The 21,720-nt window shown below is 46.1% G+C and overlaps 1 protein-coding gene across 8 annotated transcripts in view; it reads left to right on the forward strand.

Moving 5' to 3' along the window:
• BRPF3 (bromodomain and PHD finger containing 3) overlaps positions 1-16,606 on the forward strand; it is a 35,920-nt gene extending 19,314 nt beyond the window's left edge. For 3 of the 8 annotated variants that reach the window (XM_034961946.3, XM_055113515.2, XM_014345336.5), the window contains exons 9-13: positions 1,735-1,828; positions 5,984-6,081; positions 9,081-9,178; positions 12,723-12,877; positions 14,242-16,606. In XM_034961946.3, coding sequence (XP_034817837.2) covers positions 1,735-1,828; positions 5,984-6,081; positions 9,081-9,178; positions 12,723-12,877; positions 14,242-14,425 — 629 coding nt within the window. In that variant the 3' untranslated portion in view covers positions 14,426-16,606. The other 5 variants (XM_063604856.1, XM_055113516.2, XM_055113517.2 and 2 more) reach the window with 5 other exon arrangements.
• The last annotated feature ends 5,114 nt before the right edge of the window (positions 16,607-21,720 follow it).

Raw genomic sequence — 21,720 nt, forward strand, 5'->3', positions numbered from 1 at the left:
TCTGATACCTACCTTGCAGGGTTCTAAGAACTAGAAATACCCTTTATAAAGCACTTGGCATATAGCAGTAGATGGTAGCAGTTACTGTCATCCTGTCAGTTGAATCAGGCTTAGCCATACAGTGCTGAGAACACTGCATTAAAAGAATGAAAGATCCTGCTATTGGGAAGTAGCTCTGTACATGAGGCCCATCCAACCTGAGGGGGCCTGTTGCTTGGAGATACTGCTAGAATCCTGTCTCTCACCATCCCAGTTGCCTGGCACTCAGGGATACTTCTATACAACCTTAGTTGAATCTCACAAAAAGAGGTGTTGATCCTTCGTAAGTGAGGCACCCAAGACACAGATGGCTTCAGTGATTTAAATTGTGGTCATAATGTTAGAGGCAGAGCCAGGTCAGAGGATAGACATTGTGGCTCAGACACCTGCTCTTATAGGAGGGACTTGCCTCACAGTTTTCTAGTTACGGTGTCTGTAATCTATAGCTTTCAAATCAGGTGCCTGGCCCATCTCTGTACACCTCTTGGCTCAGCTGTTAGAATTATAGGACTTTTAGTGTGGCTAGCAATTGGATAAAGGCCAGGCACAGTGACTCATTCCTGTAATCCCAGCACTTTGGGAGGCTGAGGCAGAAGGATTACTTGAGCCCAGGAGCTCGAGACCAGCCTGAGCAACATGGCAAGACCCTGTTTCTGCAAAGTTAAAAAGTTAGCTGGGCATAGGGCTCATGCCTGTGGTCACAGCTACTCAGGAGGTTGAGGCAGGGGATCACTTGAACCCATGCTATTGAGGCTCCAGTGAACCTTGTTTACACCACTGCACTCCAGCCTGGGCAACAGAGCGAGACCCTATCTCAAAAAGTAGAAAAATAAATTGGATAGATAGGAGAGTAGAAGCCTTCACTTCAAGGTCATATACCTGGGATGACCAAACAGCCTTCATTCGCCTCTGAAGGGCTCCCCACTATAAACAGACCTTCTCTCATACATACTGAATAGTAAGTAAGTAAGGTATTATCTTCACTTCACCAAAGGAGAGGTCAAGAGACCTCAAAGCAAGAGAAAAGGAACCTGTGTTTCAGAGCCCAGCCTAGAACCCCAGGTTCTGACTCTCCCTCCCAGGAAGTTCCGGGCTGCTTTAGTTCTGCTGAAGAGTGCCCCCATCCTCGCTTTGGATTAGCCCTGTGAGATATCTCAGGGTGTGGTTGACAAAGGGCCCTTATCCATCTCTAGTCTCTCTTGACACCACCCCCAAAGAATCAAACTAGCTGTTGCCAGCTGTGTGATGCATAGGTTATGTGAGTCTTTATCTGAAGAGGCAAGGTGGTTGGGCTCCTGAAAAAGGCAGAGAAGGCTACCTGATAATCGAGGTTTGAAATTAGAAGCAGATCCAAGGACTTGTGAGCCAGCCAGGGTAGGAGAAGTCTTAGTATCTCCCTGTGTAGCCAAATGACAGTAGCTGAGTGAGCTGTGTGCTATGGTTTCCTTAAACAAAAAGCAGAAGGATGGGAAGGAAATTGCAGTGTCTGCTCCTTGCCCTAGCCAGCAATATTTCCCCCCAGACTTTTATCTTGATCAGATCTTCTCTATCACCCAAGACCCATTTCTCACAGGGAAAGGAATAGCCATCCTCTCCACTCGTCACTGAGCCCTCCTGAGGTGGCTGCCTCACCCTGTAGCATGTGTTGGGAAGGGGGATTTCTGCACTCAGACTCACTGTGTGTGTCCTTGGCAGGCATGACCAACGGCTTTGGAAAACACACCGAAAGCGGGTCTGACTCTGAATGTAGTTTGGGTCTCAGTGGTGGACTGGCATTTGAAGCTTGCAGGTAAGAACACATTCCCAAAGCTTTGTCAGCAGCTCTGCTACCCCTCCTTTTACTCTTCATTCAGCTACAGATTGAACCTCTTCCTGCTTACCTTTTTCTCTCTTCCCCCACTCCTGCTATTTCCTGAGGCCTCTTATCTGTAACTCTGGGAGTTCCTAGGAAACAGGGTGACCCTTGACTCTCAGATCTGATCTGAGAGAGGAAGAGTAGTGCTGATGCTTACAGGGATGGTGGGGCTGAATTTGGACTCTAGAGGATAAGAAAAGCTAAATCTCCTGTTGTTCAGTGAAATTAACATTTAAGCCAAAGTCCCCTGCTGCCCCTACACACATTTAGACAACCCAGCCATTACAGAGTTGGTTTTGCTCTTTGCCTTTTGGGGCGTCATAGCCTCTTTATAGAGGTGTGGTGTAGGTGTATGAAATGACCAAGTAGGAAATTTGGAATTGCCTTTTTTTTTTTTTTTTGAGACGGAGTCTTGCTTGCTGCCCAGGCTGGAGTGCAGTGGCCCGATCTCGGCTCACTGCAACCTCCGCCTCCTGGGTTCAAGTGATTCTCCTGCCTCTGCCTCTTGAGTAGCTGGGAGTATAGGCACGTGCCACCACGCCTAGCTAATTTTTGTATTTTAGTAGAGATGAGGTTTCACCATGTTGGCCAGACTGGTCTTGAACTCCTGACCTCAAGTGATCTGCCCGCCGCAGCCTCCCAAAGTGCTGGAATTACAGGCGTGAGCCACTGTGCCTGGCCTGGAATTGCCTTTTATTCAGACAAAGGCCCCAAAGCTCTTCTGCTGTCCTTGAGCTGAAAAGAGATGGATTTCTTCCCATTCTTTTATCTGAAGGGAGGATTTCTCAGACCAGACCTTAAAGTTTCTTCCAGGCACAAGAGCTTATGGAGCCCCTGCTCTGTGTTCTGTGTTCTGCAAGACACCAGGGCGGGGAGGACTCTTAGAAATGAGAAACCCTCACGGCCACAAAGGAAAAGTGACTTGTCCTGAAGGCTAATGTCATGGCCCCACCCATGACTGCTGAATGGGTCTTAGGTTCAGAGTAGGGGAGGAAAGGTCCCAGGGCAGCACCAGAAGACTATTTGTGTTTGAAGTGCTTCCAAGGCAGACTGGGCATGTGTTCTTTTAGGCATTCAGTCTACCTGGGCTGTAGGACTACTGGTAGGGCTGAGGGGGTCCCCAGCTACTCGTTGGCCTGGACTGGTTCCCTGCTATGGTTTCTCTGAGATTCCCCTACCCCCCGCCAACCCTCAGAGTTGCCCTAGCTTCCTATTGCAGCCTCCAGAGATATAGGGGAAGTAGATGGGAAAAAATTATCAGGCACAGGAAAGAGAAAGATTTCAGAATCTTACACGATGCTTCTAGCCTGGCCCTGGGTTGAAGTTCCTGACTCCCTTCAAAGATAAGGTACCTGGAAGCCCACTTTGTTGGGGTCAGGGTAGGATTGGACCCATCAAACTATCCTTTTCTTGCTCTTGACTAAAAGTGAAAGGTGTGTTGTTGGCCCCTTCTTCTATGAAGGGCATTCTTTTCAGCTATGAGCCACAAGAGCAAGCAAGGCCAGGCTCTGGTTAGCCTGCTAATTCGGGTGGCGTGTTTGCCTTTCTGCAGAACTCCAGTGCAATGCCCTTGATTTATCTGGGGCCCCTTGGAGGAAGTATGTATTAATATTTCAGGGTTTAAAATAGGAGATCCAAAGGCTTCAACTGCAAGGGTTGTTTTTCTTTCCCCCCCCCATACTGTGGTAATAACTATATAAGGGAAGACCTTATTTATTAGACCAGAATCATATAATCCCAGAATTAGAAATAACCTTGAAAGAACTGGTCACTAACCCATCCCCCACACTCCCTTTTTCACTTACCCCTTGGTTTATCTTTTCTGATGATTTTCTGAGCAGGTTGGTGCTACATGTGCTTTCTGTAGATCACTCATTCAAATATTGATAACTGAACACCTACTGTATGCCAGGTACTGTTCTAAGCACTAAGGTGCCTGTTCTCATGAAGATTATCTTCTAAGGTGTCTGTTCTCATGGATATGGATGTTAAACCAGTAAATAAGATAACTGTAGGTTGGGTTGTCTGCTTAGGCTGGGGTAACTTGGAGAAAGGGCTGAAATGCAGGCCATGATTGAGTCAGTTGTGCTTTTTTCTACTAATCAGGAACATACAGACCTATTTTTGGTGTTGCATCCTATTTTATTGAGCTCATCCTTCTCAGAGCTCATCATTCTATAGTACAGTATTAGCAGTTTGTAATACTTTAAGTAAGACATTAAAATTTACTATCCTTTGTATGACAATCACTACAGCTGTGTTTATTGATTGCATGGTATGTGCTGTACTGAGAGTTTTATGTGTGTTCGTTCATTAATCCTTACAACAACACGTGGGGAGTGTAAGCCTCGGAGAAGTTAAGTAACTTGCTGAAGGTTACAGAACTGATAACAAGAGCTGGGTTTTGAACCCAGATAGGCTCCAAGAGTTTAATTTCTTAACTACTTTGCTGTGCTGTCTTCTGTTGTATTTGAAGATGTCTCCCCAGATTCTTGATGTGAACTTTGATTTGTTTTTCTTTTTCTCATCTTGACGTGAACTTTGAGAGGCTTTCCTGATAAAATTACTAGCACTTTACATTTGTACAAGGCCTCAATTTCTCTAATATGTTGGCAGATTTTTATAGGGTAAATGGGAACTAAATCCTAAATGTAAACTGGGTATTTTTTGTTTTTTCCCAAACAGTTTCTATTTTGACTAGCAATAAAAACTACCAACCTAACTACTGGTTACTGAAAAATTATGATTCATTGGGTTTTGGTTAAGCAAAGTTTTCTTAGCATACGTTCCTGATAAAGTCAGTTCTGATTCAGTAAAACGGGAGTACCCTACTCTCCAACCAGTCCCTACTCCTGGCTGTTTCTTATCCCACTAGGGGTTTCTTTAAGCATTTCTGCTTTTCTGCAGATTGATGACCTATTCTTTAAGCATTTTTTAGTGAGAAAATTTAAAGTTATATAGGAGTAATATTATTTTTTGAAGTTTGGATGGAAAAAAGTGCTAGCCATATCATTTTTGCCCAGAAGCTACGGTGTACATTAGAATTGTATGGGGAACAATTTGAAAATACTGATGCCCGGGTGGGCTTCAGTTGCAACATTGCTTTGGTATTGCTATTCTAATTTTTGCTTATCACTTTTTAGTCTTTGTGTAATATACATTTTGCCTCTTTGCAATAGTCATGAAACAAAAATTGATCTACTTTTTTTTTTTTTTTTTTTTTTTTTGAGATGGAGTCTTGCTCTGTCACCAGGCTGGAGTGCAGTAGCATGATCTTGGGTCACTGCAACCTCCAACTCCCTGGTTCAAGTGATTCTCCTGCCTCAGCCTCCTGAGTAGCTGGGAGTACAGACACGTGCCACCACGGCCAGCTAATTTGTGTATTTTTAGTAGAGATGAGGTTTCACCATGTTGGCCAGGGTGGTCTCGATCTTCTGACCTCATGATCTGCCCAGCTCAGCTTCCCAAAGTGTTGGGATTACAGGCGTGAGCCACCACACCCAGCCCACTTTTTACTTTAAAAAATCCACTTCTCTCTATCCAAGAAAAACTTCACACATAAACCATTTGGAAGTGAGAAGTGCATTTTTTTTTCCAATTTAAAAATGTCTTTTCTAATTAAGGAAGTATGACATGTCCACTTTAGAAAATTTGGCAAAGAGGCAAATTTTTGAATCTCAAAAATAAATTGGTTTCTAAAGAAAAGCGATGTGAACCAGAGCAAAGAATTCTGGGCAGATGTAAGATGGCCCCTGTCATGGCAAAGCTGCTTAGACGCTGGAAGGATTGACAAATGACTGGTGTGACCTTTCCTTTGGATGAAGTCCAAGGTTCCTGAGCAGGGAACCGAGCAACTCCTTCCAGGTTCAGTCCTTCCATGTAGATGAAATGGTTCCTCAAAACCTCATGGGAACTTTTCAGTCAAAAACATGGGTTAGTGTGAGTTTTTAGGGGAAGGTGAGAAACTGTCCTCCCTGAAGAGTTTTTGCAGCTCCACTCCTGTCAGAGAGGGGAGAGGGGAGAAGGGGAGTGGGCGTTTTAGTCATTGAAATTGCTCATTTCACCCCTCTCTCCCTGCTCTGTGTGCAGTGGTCTGACGCCCCCCAAACGCAGCCGTGGGAAGCCAGCCCTGTCTCGAGTGCCCTTCCTGGAAGGTGTGAACGGAGACTCTGACTACAATGGCTCAGGTGAGGAGCAGTGTTCAGGCAGAACTGAGGGGGCCAGGCCTTCTGAGGAGCCAGCTCTTCAGGCTGCTGCACTGCTGGGGCTCCGTACCAGGCAGCCAGTCCTTGAGCTCCCCCAAACTCTTGGGCCCTTGGGCAGGGAGATGGCACTCTCCCAGGCCAATCATACTCTTTTTTTTTTTAATTGCATCTTAAATTTGAATAGGTTATACATGCCCATAGTAATAAAAATCAAAAAGGTACAAAAGAGTGTATAATGAAAGCTAGCACTCCCCTCCCTGGAACATCAACTGCTAGCATTTTCTTTTATATCTTTCCAGAGGTAATCCATATGTATACAAGCCAAAACTTGCATGAATAATTAAGAGAGTGAGTGGAGAAGCCTAATATGCACATGTTCCTCTAAACCATTCCTTTTTTTCCAGCTAATAATATATCTTGGAGATCCTTCTGTGCTTTTTATTGGCTTCCCAGTGTCCCATTATATAGGAATGCTATCATTTGCTTAGCCAGTCCTCTAAAAGATGGACGTTTAGATTGTTTTCATTTATTATCATAACCAGTGTTGCAGTGAGCAACCTGATGCATAGATAATTTTATATCCATAGGGAGCCTATCTATAGAAGTGGAATTACTGAATTGAAGGAAGTGTATGTTTGTAGTTTTCATGGATACTGCCTGTCCCCATTCACAAACGTTATCAGTGATAGCCTGTATCACTGAATCTCGCACATACATAACCCTGTAGTTTTATGGGCCTTGTCTCCTTGGATAAAAGGAATAAAGGGCAGGGCAGGACCTGGGGGAGAGGCCTGGGGTGGTGCTTAGGTGGGACAGGTGCAAAGCAGGCTGTTCTCTGAGCTCACCTCTGTCCAGCCCTGCTATACAGGGGTGTGTGCTCCCTGGATGCCCTGTCTTTGAAGTGTCCATCTAACACACAGGCTGCAGGGCTTCTCCTCCTTCTTTCCTTTACCCAACTGCTTTATTTTCCCTTAGCATCAGTTTCTTTCTCGTATGTGTGTTGATGAATGCATGCCTGTGTGTTTCATTGCTTTCTGTAACTGTCAGTTCCCAAAAGGTCAGGCTCATGTCTAAATGAATTTGTACAGCATCTCACACAAAGCCAGGAGTGGATTGGCACACTTTGTGCTTCTGGTGGTGACATCTTATTCTTACTTTTAAAACCACATGCTTACTAAAATTACGCCAAAGGATATTGACCTCCCATAGTTCCATCACTGTAACATGATTGTCTTCATTTTTCTGTGTTGCCTTCTGTTTATTTTAGGCACATTTTTAACAAAATGCTGACCCAAACACATGCACTTTTGTATTCTACTTTTTTCAATTTTTTTTTGTACTTTCTTCATGTTGACACATAATCTTTATATATCTCATATTATTGGAACAGTGTATCTAACAATGCATTATAATTTACTTAACCATTCTATTGTTAGGCATTTGGGTTGTTTCCGGCTTTTAGCATTATATGTAATGTAGTGAACCCATATTTTTGTTTAAAATCCTTTTATTCATCTTTAAAGTTATTTTTCTTAGAATAAATTCCCAGGGAAGGAATTTACTGGAACAGGTGGTTCATACATTTTTTAAATGGCTCTTCAGACATACTGCCAAATTACATTCCATAAGGATGGGTTTGGTCTGCAATTGCATCAGTAGTATGTGATTGCACCAGTTTCTACTCAGTCTACCTCTTTGGTATTGGATTTTATCTTTTTATTGTTACTGCTATTGATTCAATAGGTGCAAAATAGTATCTTATAATTTTAATACATTTTTAAAAATTACAAGTGGAGTTAAGCACAGTAGCTCATGCCTGTAATTCCAGCACTTTGGGAAGCCAAGGTAGGAGGGTTGCTTGAAGCCAGGAGTTTGAGACCAGCCTGGGCAACATAGTGAGATCCTATCTCTACAAAAAAATAAATAAATAAAAATTTTTAAAAAGTGAGGTAGTAATATTTCCTTAGAAATAACAATTTCCACCCTGTTAGATTTGGACTTTTTTCGTTGGTTGAGTGTGGTCATCTGCCCATTCCAGTGTATAGATGTGGGGAGGGAAAGAGAGGTTCTTCTGTGTGTTCAGAAGCATCTGTGAAGCACTCATTCACATGTGTTAGTGCGTTGAGTGCAGAGCAAAGTAAGATGAAAGGATGCAGTGCCTGCCCCAGGGATACCCAGTCTCAGTTCTGACAAAAGAAGGCATGTGAAGGACTTGCAGACTGCTTAGCTCTGCTGAGTGCCGTGCATCCAGGTGTCCTAGATGGCCAGGTGTGACCCTGTCAGAAAATAACTCAGTTAGCAAGTAATTTTACCAGGATGTCTTCCCTGGCATCTTTGTCCAAGAAGCCTCCATCATGAGGACTCCGCATTCAGGGAGGCCCAGAGAGCAGTATGTGGCATTGCCCAAGCTGGATTATGGCCCTTCTCCCTAAGGCCGTGAGGATGAAGCAGTTAACATTTTTCCAGGGAAAGCTGTCTTAGGGTTCTAGTTCAGAGGTCGGTAAACTATGGCCTGTAGCCTATTTTTGTATGGTGCATGGGCCAAAAATGGTTTTTACATTTTGAAATGATTGAAAAGAAAATCAAAAGAAGAATGATATTTCATAACATGAAAATTGCATGAAATTCAAATTTCAGTGTCCAAAAAATAAAGTTTTGTTGGGACATAGCCATGCTCATTCATTTATAGATTGTGTGTGTGGCTGCTTTCATGCTATAACAACAGCAGTGTTGAGTAATTGCAACAGAGGCCGTGTTGCCCACAGAAGCTAAAATATTTACTCTTTGGCCCTTTACAGAACTAGTTTGCCGACCCCTGATCCAGTCTAACTTCTAAGGAAAGGAGAGGGAAAAGGAAGGGTGGAGGGGATGTTGTGACTCATTCCTGGGTTGCCCCAGTCAAGTGGAGGCCACAGGCAGGCCTTTTGGGCACCATTCCAAGTCCCCTTTGGGTGCTGTCTCCTCCCCTCCCCCACCCCCAGGCAGAAGCCTCCTGCTGCCCTTTGAAGACCGCGGAGACCTGGAGCCCTTGGAGCTGGTGTGGGCCAAGTGCCGAGGCTACCCCTCCTACCCTGCCTTGGTGAGTCTGCCCCAGACGCCACCCTCCTATCTCCCCTGCCTTGCCTTGGGGGCTAATCTGATTGGATTAAGCCAGCAGAGTGTGGTGGGAGTCAGAGTGTCTTTAGCTGTAGAGGGGAGGGGGGTTTTGCCCCAGCCTGAGTGGGTCAAACTAGCAAGGCTCCCAGCTTGGAGCACTAAAAATAGGCTAAAAGTATGCAGATCAAGGCCAGGGTTCTTAGAGTTTTAATAGCATTTATTTATTTCCTTATGCATAAAAGTAACAGGGCCCATTTTAGAGAATCTTTAAAGCTACTGATAATGCTTAGACGTTTTATTAAATATTTGTCATGCTAAGTCCTTGAAATACTGAGGAAAGTATGATTATTACATTTTGTAAGAAGAAAACTGATGATTTGTGGTCATTCAGCTAATAAATGACAGGGTTGGAATTTGAGCCCAGGGCTTAAAATGTGTGATGTCAAAGCCTGTGTTCTGAGCCACTGAGTTCAAAATCATCCACAGTCCTGCAGGGATAACTTGGGGTGTATATCCACTTACTCTTTTACAAAAAATGTATAAATATGCATATATATGAGACCATACTGCTTTTAGCCTCCCTTTCACTTAACAGCATATCATGAACATGCACATCTTATGCCATTAAACATTCTTCATCAACATCACTTTTAATGATTGCATCGTCTTCAGTTGTATGCATGTACCATATTTTAACCATTCCCTAGTTGGTCACTTACATTGTTTTGAATTTTTCACTATGATAAACAGTTGGCAATAAACATCATTGTAGTTTTACAAACCTTGTGCACATCCATGATTATTTCCTTACAGTGAATTCTTAGGAGTCCCTTCTTGGGGCAAAGTCTATGCAGAATTCTGATACAAGTTGCCAAGTTGCTGGAAGTTCATTTTGGTTTATACTCACACCAGCAGTAACTAAACTTTTCATTTCTGTCATAGTAGCAGCAGTTAAAAATTCAATTTTTACCACCTTGATTGTTATTTCTGAACTCTTTCTCAGTTGGGGAGGTAGTGTCCACCTGGCTCTGGAAGATAACACTGATACTAAACCTTTGGGGCATGTCAGAATAATCTGTGGAAATTTTTAAAACAATACCCATATCAAGTCACCTCCACCCCAGCGCTATCAAATTAGACTCTCTGAGGCCAGACTGAGGCATCAATATTTTGTAGAAAACATCCTAGATGATCTGTAGCCAGGGTTGGGAACCACCCCACCAGCCTCTTACATGTATACAGGACTCTGGGTTCCTCCCAGCCCCTTCATATCTGCAACTTTTAACAGCAGCCTTTTAAGATAAGGAGAGGAGGAATTCTGATCCTGTTTGGTCAGATAAGGAAATTATAGCTCAAAGAGGTTATATTAATACAGTTTGTTGGAGCCATATTGGAAACCATGTTGCCTACTCTACTCCCTCCTTAGCAGTAGCAGGTGGGGAAAATCCATACTGTGACCTAGCAGCTGAAGAGTTAGGGCCTGGGGCTGCCTGCCTTCACAGGGCTCTCTGCCCTGCCAGCGGTGAAACCGCAGGACTCCCAGCTCAGTCATTAAAGAAGTGATTAAGCTGTGCAGGTTTGGATTTAAAAAACAGACAGAATACCTCACAATGCAAAAAAACTAGTCTAAAACTCGTTTTTTTTTTTTTAAATTACCCTCTTAATTATACATTTTGTCATGATTAAAGAAATTCAGCCACCACCTGAACACAACCTGTGTTTTTATTTTGGTGTATGCTTTCCTAGTCTTTTTCCTATGCATTCTTCAGTATGTATTTGCATCCATAAATAGTGGATATAAAGTTTTTAATTTTTTCTGGCTCTTGTCTTTTTTTTCTTGTCTTTTAAACATTTTTTCTTGTTTTTGTTTTTTGTTTTTTGTTTTTGTAAGAGTAATATACTGCATTATAGAAGTTTGGAAAAATAGAGGCGAAAAAACACAAACCCCACCATTCTAATGTTGACTCCAAGCATTTTGTATCGTTCTATTTATTGTTCGCATATTCATATTATAGTTGTAATAATAGTGTATGTACACATATGTTAAGTTTTATCACAAGCTTTGTTACCATGTTGTTTTACATTTGCATAGTATTCATTGAATGAATGGACCATTTATTATTTTGGGACACAAAAGCTGTCCTCAGATGGCAGACTTACCCACCTTGCTTTTGCCCTCAGGGGAAATTTTTCACAATCTACCCTCTGCAAGCACCCTGGGTTCCAAGGCAGGAACCAGCATGCCTTAGTCAAGAGGAAACATATCAGAGTAGCCTCACTGTCTTGTTTGGTAATCAAGGAAGCTTACAAGGGCTTGTATGGTGGTTCTCCTTAAGACCCTTTACTTCAATCCCAGGAGGGACAGACAGGCTGAGAGAGAGAGTTTTGATCAAATTACACACCTGGTGGGTGGGGTAAGGTGGTTCTTCCTTAGAGTAAACTCCTAACCAGAACAGCTGCTTTCAGCTGCTTATCTTGAGAAGGATGTAGTGAAATTGGCAGACAAGCAAAGGTAAATAATGAGAGCAGTTTATTGTAAGAAGGGGCCCACTGGGACAGCGTATAGGAAGTAAGATTGCTCTGTCTCTGGAGAAGGCTGCTTCCTCAGTAAGTTCCTAGTCTTTGCTCCCAGAGCTATTAGCTCTCTGCTCTGGAAGCAGGGGCTGTGTAGGAGGCAGTGGGCTGTGGAGGCCCACGCCTTGTTTGGTTTTAGTCCCAATGTGGTTTTAGCCAGCTACATTCTGCTTCTGTGCTTGGTGTTTTCCTCTTGTCAGCTAACACCTGTTAGCAGACTTCTCAGCATCAGCAAGAGATTGAAATGAGATGATGTGTGAATAATTAGGAGCTTTGGAAACTTTGAAAGTGCTCCCTAGACCTGGATTTTGATTGTTGTGTTGATGCTGCCAGGCATTTTGCTGAGCACCTGCCGTCTCTGAGCCAGGCAAGGCGGGGCTGGATGCCAGAAGCAAACCTGAAGGAGAAGGGCCCAGCTGCTGCCCTTGTGGAGCTTGTTGCCTCAAGGATTAATGCCTCCAGTGGCCCTTGTTTCCACCCACATCATACCCCCCTCTCCATCAACCTCCAAGCTCATTCTCTAGCTATACACTGAGCCTCCTCTCTGATCTTACCATGGAGGTGTCACAAATATATCTGGTCCATGTATCAGGAAGGATTGTAGTCAGACAGGAAGGTACTGGGTAACCAGAGACCTCGTTAGAACCAACTGGATGGCCTTCCCGATGCAAAGCCTTCTTCATAGCCGTGGTACCTAGGGAAGGCCCCCAAACATTTGAGGTGAATTGCAAAGGTACTAAGGGGAAATTGACAGGAAAAAAACAGTGACCTCTACTCTTCTGTCCTAAGGGACATTGGAGGAAGGGGTTTGCCTGTCTGGTCTGGACATCAAAGATATCCCACTCAGGCCTGATACTCCCCTGGTGTGGGTGCTTCAGCAGTTGGTCCTGCAGCAGGGGCACTGCTCACCCTGGCCTCCCTCACTGAGTGCCCATCTTCTATTCTGCCTCCAGATCATCGATCCCAAGATGCCCCGGGAGGGCCTCCTGCACAATGGCGTTCCCATCCCTGTCCCCCCGCTGGACGTGCTGAAGCTGGGAGAGCAGAAACAGGCAGAGGCTGGAGAGAAGCTCTTCCTTGTCCTCTTCTTTGACAACAAGCGCACCTGGTTAGTGGGTGCTGCTGTGAGGGGGCTGAGGGGCACGCCAGGGGTCTGTGCCAGTGGTGCTGTGCTAGTGAGGTGTACAGAGGGGCCATGGATGTTACCAGTTACCCTGGTCTCCACTTGCCAGCAACAGGCCTGCACTTGGCATGTTAATAGTAACTGAGGGGTGTTGCAGATCAGATTCCCTGGGAAACACTCTGAGGTCGAGACTTGCATCAGGAGGCTTATTGAGGAGAGCTGTGGGGTGGGAGCGATGCAGCACTGGGCAGAAGTTGAACTACAGCCCACTTGCTGCCTCAGCTCATCCACTGGGCACATCTGGAGCTGGGTGGCTCAACAAGATAAGAGATGTCAGGAATTGGGCCTGTGCCTTTTTGCCCTGTGCCAACTAGTTATTCAATGCCACTGCCCCGAGGGAGGGGTGTGGCCTGGGCCTGAGGCTTCCATGGTGGAGGGTGATTCCTAGAGAGGGACTCAGATGAGAGCCTGTGAGCTTCCAGCACTTCCAGTAGCTTCTGGGAAGCATGTTTCCGTCCTGAGGGGGGTTCTGGCCAGTGCAGTGTCCGCTACAGGAGACTTGCTCATTTTTGGTTTACAACACTTAAGGTTTCTCTTAGCACCAACAAGAGAGTGCTTTCACCTTAGCTTCTATAGAGTGAGGAGGGAGAACTAGCTAATAAAAACAGTGATAATAGTAGCTGCCATTGAGTGCTTACTCCATGTCCTTATGCAGATTGCTTTATATATCTGATCTCTTTTAATCCTCATTTAAGTCTTCATTAATCCCCTCATAATCCATTTTGCAGATGAGGAAGTTGAGGCTCAGAAAGTCCAGACCCTGTAGCCAGAACTGAGATACAAAACAAGATCTTGCTCCAAAGGCTGTATCCTTAGCCACATGTTATATTCACCTGGGGAGCTTTAAAAACACATACACAGTGTGCAGGTCCCACCACAGATGAGTTTATCAGTTCCTGGCATCAGCTCTACTTCCTAGCCATCGCCCCCTAATTCTCCAAGGCAAGGCGAGGCTCAGAGCCCTCCAGGGTGGCTCAGCTGGCCCCAGAGGGCAGCAGGTGGGCCTTTCTTAGCCTATGGACCCTTACAACTCTCCAAACAGAGTAAGGGCCCAGAGAAGGACCTAGCTGCAAAATTGATTCCATGCCATTCCCCCACCCAACTCCTGCATATCCTGCTTGCTGTCCTGACCTGCTAGGTTCTTGGTGGCCTCCTGCATGGAGTACCCCAATTTGCTTCCCTCTGCCCTGTACCCTCTCCCTGGCTTTGCTGGTCCTGGCCAAGTGGGGCCACAGGAGCCCCCTGTGAGACCCACTACTGCCCAGCCTCTTACTGTGCTTGCATTTCAGGCAGTGGCTTCCAAGGGACAAAGTCCTGCCCTTGGGTGTGGAAGACACCGTGGACAAGCTCAAGATGCTGGAAGGCCGCAAGACCAGCATCCGCAAGTCAGTGCAGGTGGCCTATGACCGTGCGATGATCCACCTGAGCAGAGTCCGGGGGCCCCACTCCTTCGTCACTTCTAGCTACCTGTAAGGGCAGGGCTGGGCCTGCATCCGCTTGCCCTGCCTCCGTCCCGCAGGGCACAGAGAAGCCTCTTCTGCCCCTGCCAGATGTATGGCCGGCAGCTTCCCCCTCTCATGGTAGGCCAGGGACTGGGCTTTCTCCCCACTAAGGGCAAGGCCCCAGTTTTGACCAATTGCATGGTTCTCCTGGCAGGCCTGCTGTGTGCCAAAAACTCCCACCCAAGGTCCCTCAGGGGATATTTCACTGAAGAACCAGTTAGAAGTAGAAACAGCTGTGGGGCTTGGGCCCAGCTTAGGAGATTGCCCAGATGGCAAGAGGTCCTGGGCTCCTTCTTGAGGGGCTGCCTGGCCCCCTCCATCCTACTCCCACTAACTACACCTCAGGGCGGGTGAGGTTCCGACACTGATCCCAGAGATGCCGTGGATACGCCAGGGTCCCAGGGGGAATCTCCCCAAGCTCACTCTCTCTCCCGCTTATCGCCTATTCTCACACCTCTTCTCGGTCCCATCTTCTGCACCCATTGCCCAGTCTTGCTTTCTCTTTCCCATATTCCTTTTCTTTTTCTCTTGTGCCAAACTGACAGAAACCGTCACCACACTGGTCTTTTTCTTTAATGTCTCATTCCCCTTGAGGCCAGCTGCTATGCCAGGTGGTGTCTCTGCCAGGCTCCTCAGGCCCAGACAGAGGCCAGCCCACAACCTATGACCCCCTCCCCCAGGACACCACCTCCCACCCACAGACCTTCCCTTTAGCTGTTGACACAACTTCCCGGCTCTGCAAGTGTGCCCCCTGGATCAAGGCGGGTCCCCTCTTGTTTTTTTCTTTGCTGCCACGAGGTGGTCCAAGCCTTCAGGGTGGGCTCCTGTCACGCTGGGTGTGCGAGTGTCCATCTGTCCACATGGATGTCGAGGGTGGTTTGTGTGGAGCTGTGCTCGTCAGCTGGGTCTGCCCTCTTCCCCCTTTTCTCCTTCTTCTCTCCTCATGGACTTTTTCTGCAATTGCAGTCTTAAGCTTCACTCTCCACCACCTGGATGGCATGGCGCCTGCCACCAAACATCTTCCTGGCCTGCGCTCTGCCCTGCCCTGCCTAGCCTCTGCTACTCCCACTTCCCAACTCCAGGGAATGCATTACTTTTATTTCAAACCCTCTGCCTCCTTCCTTCTTTCTCTTCATCCCCCTCCCCACCTTCACCTTCTCAAAAATGGAAGGAAAAAAAAACTGTGAATGGGGAATGCTGACTGACAAACCAACACAACTTTCAGAGGCTTCAGTGTCTGTTCTCTGGACATTTCTTTTCACCTCCTGAGCACCAAAGTCGCAGGGCCAGTTGCAGGCCGCTGATTGCCATGTTGATTTTTAACCTGATATTCTTTTTAATTGTTTTAAATTTTTCATAGGGGAGTTTTGGACAAAACAGTCACTGGGGAGATCACTGCCATTTTTACACACTTGACTTTTTAAAAATACAACCAACCAACCACCACAACTTCTTATACATTTGGGACATGAGCCAGAGTTTAAAAGGGAACCAACAAAACACTATAACTTAAAAGGATGGGGTTTTGGATTTTGTATAATAATAAAAACAATACAGCATATGGCTAGGGAAGGACATGGTGTATATAATTGTAAAATACTATTCTAAATTATTCAGGCCTATAGTTTCCATTACTGGAGTCCTCCATTGTGTGGCCACACAGTGTCGTTGATTTAAAGGAGCCAGTGCTTCCCCTCTCCCCAGGTAGTTGGTCAGCTGTGGACTCTGTGACCTTTGTCTAAACCTGTGTTGTAAGATCTTGGGACTTCCTCTCTTTCTATGTCTATCTCTTCCCCCCAACACTTTCTCTTCTTAGTCTCTCTCTTTATTTTTCAATCTCTGAATATTTTAGTCTCTCTCTGAGTCTCATTTTTTAAAATGCTCTTTTAGAACGGGAAACGGCTCAGATCCTGCTGTGGCACGGGGCCTATGTGTCTCTGTCGCGTCTGCTGTGAAGCACATGATGCTCTATTTATTGTAGAAAGTGACTTTATTTGCTTTCTAGAATTGTTTATAACAGATGGTATAAGAGAGGTAATAAACAGAGAAAAATCTATGCTTGTAAAGAATACAAAAGTTAATTTTACCTACTATAATATGACTGTCTGAAACTTATTTTCTCTCTGAGAAATAAATGTTCTAATGGGCAGTAGTTGCTGTGTTGTGTTTAATCAGTAGGGGCATACCCCTGTCTTCCCATTCCCTACAGCCTCCTCCTCAACAGGCCAGGACCATTAAGAAAGTTTCCTAGCTAGCGAGGGCTGTATCTTTTTTTTTTTTTTTTCTTTTGAGACAGCGTCTCTGTTGCCCAGGCTGGAGTGTAGTGGCATGATCATAGCTCACTGCAGCCTCGATTTCCTGGGCTCAAGAGATCCTCCTACCTCATCCTCCCCAGTAGCTGGGACTACAGGCACGTGCCACCATGGCCAGCTGTTTTTTTGTTGTTGTTGCCCAGGCTGGCCTCAAACTCCTGGACTCAAGCAATCCTCCCGCCTTGGCCTCCCAAAGTGCTAGGATTACAAGTGGGAGCCACCATGCCCAGCTTCTGTCTATCTCTTGGACCCCTAGGAGCAGTGTGAGGATGTTCTCTGACTTTGCTTCCCTCCCAGACAGCGCTGGCACCTTCTGGGAGCTGTTGGAAGGTCCATCCTACCTTCCCATGCCTCGCCTTCCCTGTGGCCATGTTCCTTTAGGAGCCTCTGCTCCTCGTTCAGAAGGAGAGTGACCCTTTGGACACACCTGACTTACCAAGCTTGCTGAACTCGAGACTCAAGGATGCTCACACCTCTTATGTCACTGCTGCTGTTTTAATTCTGTAGATGGGTAGCTGGGACACACACAGGGGAATATAGGCCTCACTCCTCTTAAAGCTGGAAGGCATCCTTGAGCCTACCTGGTCTTCATTTTACAGACAAGGAAACAGACCAGCAAAATTAAAAGACCAAGGTCAGCCAACTAAGAAACTGTGGCATAATTCTGAGACAAGGATTTGGCCAAGGCTTTGTTTATGGGCTCCACAGCATTTCAAGACTCCACTGGCCTATTCTGTATCGTGTTCCTCTCTCAGTGGCTGTGGCTCTGGCATTTCTGGATAGGAATGTCCTGAAGAGCAGAAGCAGAGGGGAGTTCCCAGAGACAAACTGCTTGGTTGCTGGGCATAGAATAGCTTTTCCCCTGTCCCTACTCCTATCCCATTCTGGTCCTACCTGGCTCCTATGCTTGTCTCAGTGGTGTGGCTGAGGACTCGGGTCTCTTGATCACTTCCTCCACGGGGCCTTTGACAGCCTTGTCATTGAAGTCAAAGTGTCAAAGTTCTCATTTTGGCCTAACACTGACAAAGTACTGCCAATGTGCTGAGAATCCTTGTATTACGTGTTGGGGCTGCAAAGACACACACCCCTGGTCTCAAGACACTCACAACTTGATTTATAAGATACATCTCACATAACGCCGCATAAGGCCAGTGTGAGGGTCCCAGATATGTGGAGGCGTTTGGGAGAGACATGTTTGGTTGGGGAGTAATGAAAGCCTTCAGAAGCAGCAATTAATTCAAGCCTTGACAAATGGGGTTAGGAAAGACTTTATTTATGAATTGTAAGTTGAATTACAAAGACGTTTGCAAAATATTTACAAAATATTTAGGGTGAAATTACAAGCTCATTCTATAAACCATTTTAGAAATAAAAGTGGCCAGATGGGTAGGATTTTAGCAGGTGAGGCTAAGAAGAGGAGACAAAGTCATGGCTCAGAAAGAGATTGTGCATATTCCAGCTCCAGTGACTAACTGACCTCCCACGTGACTGGAACCCACCGAGGTGGCGAGCAGTATATCGGGCTTAAAAGCCCTGTCACTGTCACTCACTCTGTGACCCTGGGCATCTCTGAGACTGATGTAATAAAGGATCCCAAAGACAGGGCAAGGTGGGTGCCATTCATATATGGCAGGTAGCAGCATCCATTGAAAGATTTGAACAGGGCAGAGACTTGATTGGAGCTTGGCAACTAACTAAACATCAAAGTTAAAAAGCAAGAGTGTTAAGACAGGATGCTGGGTGGCTGCTGGAGGGATCGCTGTGGGTTTTGAAGGGAGGAGAAAGTGTAGTTTTTTGATGAGTTTGTGTTGTCTATGGGACATCTAAGAAAAACCTCCAGCAAACAGATGGGAGTTGAGCCCAGAATTCAGGAGAAAGATGGGAGCAGATGACAGAAATGTGGGCACAGTGGAGCCCACCTGGGCAGTTAGAAGAATGGCCAAGGACAGCAAGGAAGGCGAAGGACAGACCTGAGGAAAGCCCCTTACACTTAGAGTCTGGGGTTGGGGGAAAGGGGGAGACAGCACCTTTTGAGGGTCTGTTCTCCAGGGAGGGCCTCACAGGGAATGTCAAGCCCTTATGCCACAGATGGAGGAGAAAGGCAGGTCAGATGTGCTTAGCATCACAAGGCAGGAAAAGGCAGGGCTGGACCAGAACTCAGCACCCAGTCAGCCCTTTCTGCTCTCCACGGACTTATATATTACCCAAAGTAGGCAAAAGTGTCCTTAATAAATTTTATCAATGATGTGATTGAAATTCATGAACTCAAGTCTAAAATGATACTGTAATATTGGGACGTGTTGGAGACACTCTGACTCTCGGAATAGAGAATCCCATTCTCCTAACAAGTTAAAAAATATCATTGAAAGCATTTGCCAAAATCCCTGGTCAGCTTGGCTGCTTCCATTAATGTATTAGATGCCATTAGCACCTGAGTGTGAATGTGCCAGTGCGTCAGATGGGCTCTCCTGACCTGGCTAGGCTCTGAGCTTCACTTTTAGAGAAGAGGTGGGGCTAGTGGCAAGACTGCCAGGCTCGGAGTAGTGCTGAAGGAGAGAGGGAGGGTGTGGGCCTTGACTACCCTGAGTCTGCAGGCCTCCCACAGTGTCTGCAGTCGGGCAATGAGTGTGCAGGTCTCTGGTCCTGCTGGCTGCAGCCTTCTGGCCTCTACTGAAGCTGGGATGAGGGAAGGAGGTCTTTGGAGGAGGGAAGTGGTTTCTCCAAAAGGTGGGGCAGAAGTTTCTTACTCTGTGATGAGGAAGAAGGGCCAGGGAGATACGTGCTGGGCTAGAGCTGGAGAGGAGTGCTGGATCCACCCTGGTGATACGAGAGAAGGGCAGGGAAGTGCTGGGTAGAGAAGAATGGGGTCCCTGGTGAGGGCTTCACCCTCAGGCCTGGCCCACGGACCTAGGTGAGGACAGGCACTCTTGTTTTTGAGCCCAAATGTTGCATTTTCCAAGACCACTCTGGCCCGCCACGCCCCTGATCCTGGGCCCATAAAAACCCCGAGACCCTAGCGGGCACACACACACAGCCGGCTGGAAGTCCAGAGAAGCAGAACACACCGAAAGGCACCAACAGATGCCGACAGGCTATCGACGACGCCACGATGACGTGAAATTTGGCACAGCGCGGTCGGAGTCCAGCTGCCGGGCAGCCCAATTCCAGGTGAAGACCACCTTCCCACTCCATCCTCCTTCTGGCCTCCCCATTCACCTCACTGAGAGCTACCTCCACTCAATAAAACCTTGCATCCATCCTCCAAGCCCACATGTGATCCTATTTTTCTGGTACACCAAGGCAAGAACCCAGGATACAGAAAGCCCTCTGTCCTTATGATAAGGCAGAGGGGCCTAATTAAGCTGATTAACACAAGCTGTCTGCGGATGGCTAAACTAGAAGAGCATAATGTAACACACACCCACCGGGGCTTGGGGAGCTGTAAACACTCAAACCTTAGACGCTGCAGTGGGGTCGGAGCCCACACTCCCCGTGAACTGCCTGTCTGCATGCTCCCGCTAGGGGTTTGAGCTATGGGGCACCAAAGAAGTGAGCCGCACCCCCATCGCATGCCCAGCGAGGGGGATAAGAGAACTTTTCCCATTTCACTGGCACCTGGGGTGACCTTCTGTCTGCCCTTTCCCTTCGAGGGTGGCAGAAGGTAATTGGGGATAGAAGAAAAACGTCCGTGTGTGTGTGTGTGTGTGTGTGTGTGTGTGTGTGTGTGTGTATACATATACATAAGTATTCTCTTCAACTTTAATAGGGCCAGGACTCACGGGCTACATGCAGTCAAACACTCTACTACTGAGCTCTACTCCCATCACAGGCTACATAGAGTCAAAAAAGCTAGGTGTCCCCAAATTTCAGAAGGGCCGTGGTGCTGTTTCTGAGAACATTTTATGTCCTTTGCTTGACACCTGTAAGGCTGGTTGGAAGAGGGTGGATTCAGTTGAACTCCTGAAGCCGTGTCTCAATCCCTTCCTCTTCCTCTTCCTGTCTGCCTAGTATTTGTCCGTTTGGGGGATAGAGAAGCCATACTGGGGATGTGACGTTGATGGTTCCTCATGGGCAGGGAGTATCACATAAGGGTCCAGGGGTGGGCTTCTTCCCTTCAGCTTCACAGTCCAGAGTGACGCCTGAAGGAGATTTTATCTAAGCTGGTCATGAAAGATTATAAAATCCGTGGGGGTGTTTTGTATGTAATATGGGAAAATTTTTAAGTGCAAAGAAATTAAGAACTACCCTTATTCTGACCACACAGAAATTACCATTTTAATGTAATTCCTTATAGTCTCTTGTTTTTTCTAGGTAGAGCATGTATTTTAGTTTCTTGTACTAGGTAGTTGAGTAGTCTGTTAGCTCTCTGACATCACTGTGGAAATTCATGGTACGACTGGGATGCAAGTCCTCCCCACGCCTCCTCAGCCAAAGTCTGGCTTTTTCTCACTTGCTGTTGTTCATGGACTGGCCTAAACCAAGCATTGCCTGTTTGTTCCTCTGTTTTGTTAAAATACTGATAGTCTCCATAGCATTTGAAATTAGATGGGAGCTATATATCTTCCTCCCAACAACTTTGCTCTCTTGGGTAAATTTCCATGGAATTCAGTCCTAGACCAAATTCTGCCCCATGTACAAACATCTAATGAGTGAGGAAGCCACCATATGGCCATATAATTCTCCTCTTGATTGAGAAGTTCCCACCTCTGCTTTTGGGTACAGCCACCAGCATCGGGAACGAAGATCACTCCACAGCAGATACAACATGCTTCCGAGGTCAGGACCAGTTAGTGGAGTAGTCAGGTCAGGAGCAGGAGGAACAGAGCCCGAAGTTTGAGTATTTTCATATTTTAGATATAGTTTTACATACAGTAACTCTGGGACACAAATCTTAAGATTAATCTCTATGAGTGTTTATATGTGTACCCACCCATGAAATTGTGATCCAAATCAA

This window comes from Pan paniscus, chromosome 5 (assembly GCF_029289425.2).
Source record: "Pan paniscus chromosome 5, NHGRI_mPanPan1-v2.0_pri, whole genome shotgun sequence".
Classification (NCBI taxonomy): Eukaryota; Metazoa; Chordata; class Mammalia; order Primates; family Hominidae; genus Pan; species Pan paniscus.